Source organism: Eutrigla gurnardus, assembly GCF_963514095.1.
Source record: "Eutrigla gurnardus genome assembly, contig: SCAFFOLD_273, whole genome shotgun sequence".
Lineage (NCBI taxonomy): Eukaryota > Metazoa > Chordata > Actinopteri > Perciformes > Triglidae > Eutrigla > Eutrigla gurnardus.
This window is the reverse complement of record NW_028155448.1, coordinates 1-5,000: the sequence shown is the minus strand read 5'-3', so window position 1 is coordinate 5,000 and position 5,000 is coordinate 1. Positions and strand designations below refer to the sequence as shown.

Genomic DNA, 5,000 nt, shown 5'->3' with positions numbered 1-5,000 from the left:
AATAAAAAATGAGTGTTCTTGTCTTCTGAGGTGAACATGATCAAGGATGATGGGAGTGTGATCCACTTCAACAACCCCAAAGTTCAGGCCTCCCTGTCCGCCAACACCTTCGCCATCACGGGTCACGCCGAGACCAAGCAGCTGACAGAGATGCTGCCCGGCATCCTCAGTCAGCTGGGAGCCGACAGCCTCAGCAGCCTGCGCAAACTGGCAGAACAGTTCCCTCGGCAAGGTGGGTGTGACCTCTCAGTCCCTGACCTCTTAGTCCCTGATCTCTTAGTCCCTGACCTCTTAGTTCCTGACCTCTCAGTCTCTGACCTCTCAGTCCCTGACCTCTTAGTCTCTGACCTCTTAGTCCCTAACCTCTTAGTCCCTGACCTCTCAGTCTCTGACCTCTTACTCCCTAACCTCTTAGGTCCCTGACCTCTTAGTCTCTGACCTCTTAGTCCCTGACCTCTTAGTCCCTAACCTCTTAGTCCCTGACCTCTCAGTCCCTGACCTCTTAGTCCCTGACCTTTCCCAATCAGTGTGAAAGAAAAGTGGGGTTTAGGGCACATTAGTCATATCCTGTAGGGGAAGAGGAAGAAGTAGCTGACACCACATTTGGATTACAATTCTTGCAACACTTCCTTTATGGTTTAGGTTGATGAATATTTTGGACTAAAGTCAAGATCAACTTTTTCCTCAAGAGGAAGATAGAAGACCCATTGACCAACCATTAATAATTAAGGTGCCTGCTGGCTCAGGGATTTTTTGCTCTCCCTAAAGTTTCTTCCTTTTTCATTTTTAAAGTGTGTTTTTTAATCAATCTAGTTCCTTCTCGAGACATAAAGTACATATTTTTAAAAAGGGACAAATAATGTCCTTAAACAGTAATTTTTTTGCACATTTTATTCAAACAGGAGTAAGTAGTGTATTTGTCTGGGATTATTTTCAGTGGTGGATTTATAATCATTATGCTATAATGTTTTTTTATTTGTGCGTTTCATCTCAGCTCTCGACAGCAAGGCTCCGAAGGCAGAGGACATTGAGGAAGAGGACGACGATGTTCCAGGTACGTGTCGCCATCACATATTTAAACTAAAATCCACTTTTGGAGAGTATATGGTCTCCTGCAAACCTTATTATAATAATAATAATAATAATTCACAATGTTGATGTCCTGCAGATCTGGTGGAGAACTTTGATGAAGCGTCAAAGAACGAAGCGAACTGACGCACGTGAAGATCACACGGGCTGGACTGCAATGAAGCGAGAAACCTCCTCCGGTGTTGTTGTTTTTTTTTTAAGTCTCGTCAACCAGACATATCAGACACTATCCCCGACAAACCAGAGACTTTTCTATTTTACGATGGCCCACGGATGTCCTAGTCAGACTGGCTTGTGCACTTACAAAAAAAAAACCCCAACAAAAGAAAGAAAAATACCACGTAAACTGTCAAATCCCTTCACTACTGTGAGTCATGATCAGGATTACAGTGGCCATTAAAGCAAGACTTTTTGTTTATGAAACAAAATAAAAGGTGTTTAACATTTTGGAGATGGTGCTGTGGTCATTGACGATGTGAATATCCATGGTTTCTCATCCAAACTGAAGATTCTTTCTTATGCACTTTTGCAAGGAAGTGATCCACCAATGCAATATTATAGTGTGACAGGTTGTGTTTGCAGCCATCCCCCCCCTCCTCCTCCTCCTCCTCGTATCTGGCATCACATATCTCTGCTGTCTTGTCCTGCGGGCTGGAGACAGCAAACTGGGGAGGGACGTTTCTGCACACCTCTTGAGTTTCTTCAAAGAGCCGCAGAGAGACACGGGGGAGGAGGGGGAAACGGAGAGGCGAACATCATCCCATCCTCCGCTTGTGAGAGAGCCACTGCCGCTCCACTCCCGTGTTCTCTCGGCTCTCACATGTAACCGGATATATATAAAAACATGCTGAAGTTCTTCTCCGCGCGGGATGACGAGAACGAGAGCCTTTTGGGAGCGATAACCGAGGGTAAGGATCTGCGCCGGTCGCAGCGGGGTGGGGATGCGCTGCTTCCCCCATTCATCGCCTGTGCGCTACAGGGTGATGATGATGATGATGGTGGTGATGATGGTGATGATACAGCGCGTCTGTGTTTGTCACACAAAATCGCTGATGCAGCGTTTGGCCGCGCGCATAGTCCGCATCATCTGCGCGCGCGCTCGTGTGTGTGTGTGTGTGTGTGTGTGTTTTGCGCACATCCCCGTGTGAACGCAGGCTCGGTCCAGTGTCCTGCCTGATGTACCGGGCTGCTGCTGCTGCGGGTTGAGTGTCGCATTGCCGCCGGCCTCGGTAGCCTGCGAGCGGATTTAAACATTTGCACGTGTGTGTGTGTGTGTGTGTGTGTGTGTGTGTGTGTGTGTGTGTGTGTGTGTGTGTGTGTGTGTGTGTGTGTGTTGTGTGTTTGAATGCGTCACTGTCCCGGGAAGCGCTCCGGTCCAGTCAGCCGGATCGGTGAACCGCCGCCGCGTCTCGGGGAAATCTTCACCCTATATCCCGCAGAGGGAACCACACGGCCCGCCTTCCCCGTGTTATGCTTTTAGTGGCGCTGCTGCAATGCAGTTTAACCTGGGGAATGAGACTAGATCCTCCATCAAATATAAAGTGGAGCATCCAGGAGCCTAAAACCCTGGGTGCAGTATCCTCGGCTCTGATTTAAGTCCTCAGACCGGGTCCTGAGTCATAACTCCTCATAAATCACAGGCAGCTATGAGCTAAATGAAAAACACCGGCTCGGACACATTAACTCCCCTCTGGGTGCTGCTAATTAACAGCGATGGCTATTACGTAATTATCTGAGAGCAAAGGTGCCGGAACGGTTATTGGCTGCACTCATTTGCATTTATGTAGATTCTCATGCTGAGATCATGAATGGAGTCATTCAGAATCAAGTGACTCATTCGCAGATACGCAGTTATGACACATTCTGTGCAGGTGATCAGTGGGGAAACTCGGATCCAAACTGTGTTTATCACCATGAACATCTGTGTGTCTGTCTTGGCTCTGCCGCCAAAACACAGAACCAGTCAAGGTTCTAACGTGAACATCTGCAAGCAACTTAAAACAAATAAATCTGCAAATCTTCAATAGAGATGCTATAACTAGCCAATCAAACACAGAACCTCTTTTCTGGGGAACCAGCAGCATTGATCACCAACCAGTTCTTCTAGTATGATTGGTTTTATAGAAATATTTACTTCTTTTTTTAATCATGTGGTCTGTTCTGGGATCAGGTCAAACACACCCTCAAGGGCGATGGAGATGAGATGACTGAAAGCTGTTCGGCGTGATGAAACATGTATAATCCTGCTGTTAAATGGCCACATAGCACATGTGAACATTTTACACCCAAGCTGTCATTAATGAGCATGCAAACGTAGCGTGTGCAAGTGTGTGTGATAGAGCGAGAGACATTGAGTGTTAATGATATAATGGTGCTCTCTCTCTCCTTGAAACAGATGAAGGAGACAATCCATCACTCCAGGACACCAAGCACCACTGGCTCAACAGACCCTGCCTGCTGGTGCTCAAAGATGGTGATGTGTCCAAACCCGGGTTGGGATGCGGCCAAATCGGACCAGAACCTCTGTCCAAAACCTCCTCAGAACCGCCGGTCAGAAGCAGCTTTGGGCCATGTGAGCAGAAACCATCTGAACTTCCTGCCAAAGCTTCTCCCTCCCAGCTGGAGGAAGGCAGCTGCACTGTGACCGCCATCTCCACATGGGGCGAGAGTTGTTTCCAGGAGTCCTCCAGCCCCCTGGTGCTGAGCCCTGCCGAGGCGGCGTGGCCTGAGGAGGAGGAGGAAGAGGAGGAGGAGGTGGCAGAGGAGAAGAAGAAGCCCCAGGCCCTCCCATCAAAGGAGGACTCGGTGGTTGAGGAGAAGGAGCTGGAGGAGCAGTCCTGCAGCTTGGAGGCAGCAGCAGCAGCAGCAGCCTCGACTCTCTCACATGACGAGACACATGGAAGGGCATCCCAGTTTCACACGGTCGGACCTCATGGTGGAGATGAGACGGACAGCGGCAAGGCCGAGGGAGCGATGGGGGACTGTGCAGCCCCCCTAGATCCCGACAACGAGTCCTATCTGAGCCCTGTTGGTATTCTGTCCAAGGATCGAGGCACTGTCCTGGGCGAGATAGCTCCGGTGTGGGTCCCTGATGCTCAGGCACAGGTCTGCATGAAGTGTGGGGTCAAGTTCACGTTTACCAAGAGGAGGCATCACTGCCGTGCTTGCGGGAAGGTGTGGGAAAGAGTTTTTAAAACACATTTAAGTAGCTCTCAAGTGACAGGCGATGTATGAAATGTGCACCTGTCCTTATGTGGCGTTTGCATGTGTGTGTCGTCAGGTCTTTTGTTCACTTTGCTCCAACCTGAAGTCCAGACTCACACATCTGGATGGCAAGGAGGGACGCGTTTGTGTTTCCTGTCATTCAACCCTCCTCAAAAGTGAGCACAGGTTTTTTTTTGTGTGTGTTTTTGTTCCATTTCAAAGATGACTCTTTGCATAAGTAATCCTTGCATCCTTGTCTCCTCAGGGACACCTCCGAGGGGCAAAAGGAGGGTGTGGTTTGCAGATGACATCCTCCCCAATAAGTCAGAGTCGGCTCCGACCACGCCGGTCAGAGGGTTCTCACCGCTGATGAGACGAGCGCTGGGCGGGGCCGTTAGGAGTCCCGTGGGCTCGCCGCAGATCAGGAGAGCCTTGCGGCCACATGGCACGAATATCAACGTAAGATCGCTGATCGTATGTTTGGCTATTATTAGTCAAGTTGGTCCAGGGAAAGCGGGCTCACTCGTCTGCCTTCTTCCTCCTCCAGGAGGCCTGCGGTCCTTACGGCTGGGGCACCACAGCTTTAGTGAGCAGCTCTGCCAACCTCATCCCCCTGGAAGGCCTTCCCCCCATCCTCACCTCCACCGGAGTCAAAGGAGGTAAGACTCTCATCTCATTGGAAGGTGAAGGCGTTAGTATTTCCAAGT

General features: G+C 49.6%; 2 protein-coding genes across 2 annotated transcripts; both read left to right on the top strand.

The window, feature by feature from the left end:
• Positions 1 to 6: 6 nt before the first annotated feature.
• Positions 7 to 1,540, top strand: LOC311010277 (transcription factor BTF3 homolog 4). Its single transcript, XM_084040811.1, has 3 exons — positions 7 to 232; positions 995 to 1,054; positions 1,169 to 1,540. Exons 1-3 carry the CDS (start codon positions 37 to 39, stop codon positions 1,213 to 1,215), a joined length of 303 nt encoding a protein of 100 aa, XP_083896937.1. The 5' UTR covers positions 7 to 36; the 3' UTR covers positions 1,216 to 1,540.
• A 360-nt stretch (positions 1,541 to 1,900) lies between these two features.
• On the top strand, positions 1,901 to 4,976 carry LOC311010276 (zinc finger FYVE domain-containing protein 9-like; the record flags this gene model as incomplete). The annotated part of the gene is made up of 5 exons (XM_084040810.1): positions 1,901 to 1,997; positions 3,485 to 4,263; positions 4,370 to 4,469; positions 4,559 to 4,752; positions 4,841 to 4,976. Coding segments are annotated over exons 1-5 (1,273 nt in total), but the record flags the coding sequence as incomplete, so codon positions are not given.
• Between the last annotated feature and the right edge of the window lie 24 nt (positions 4,977 to 5,000).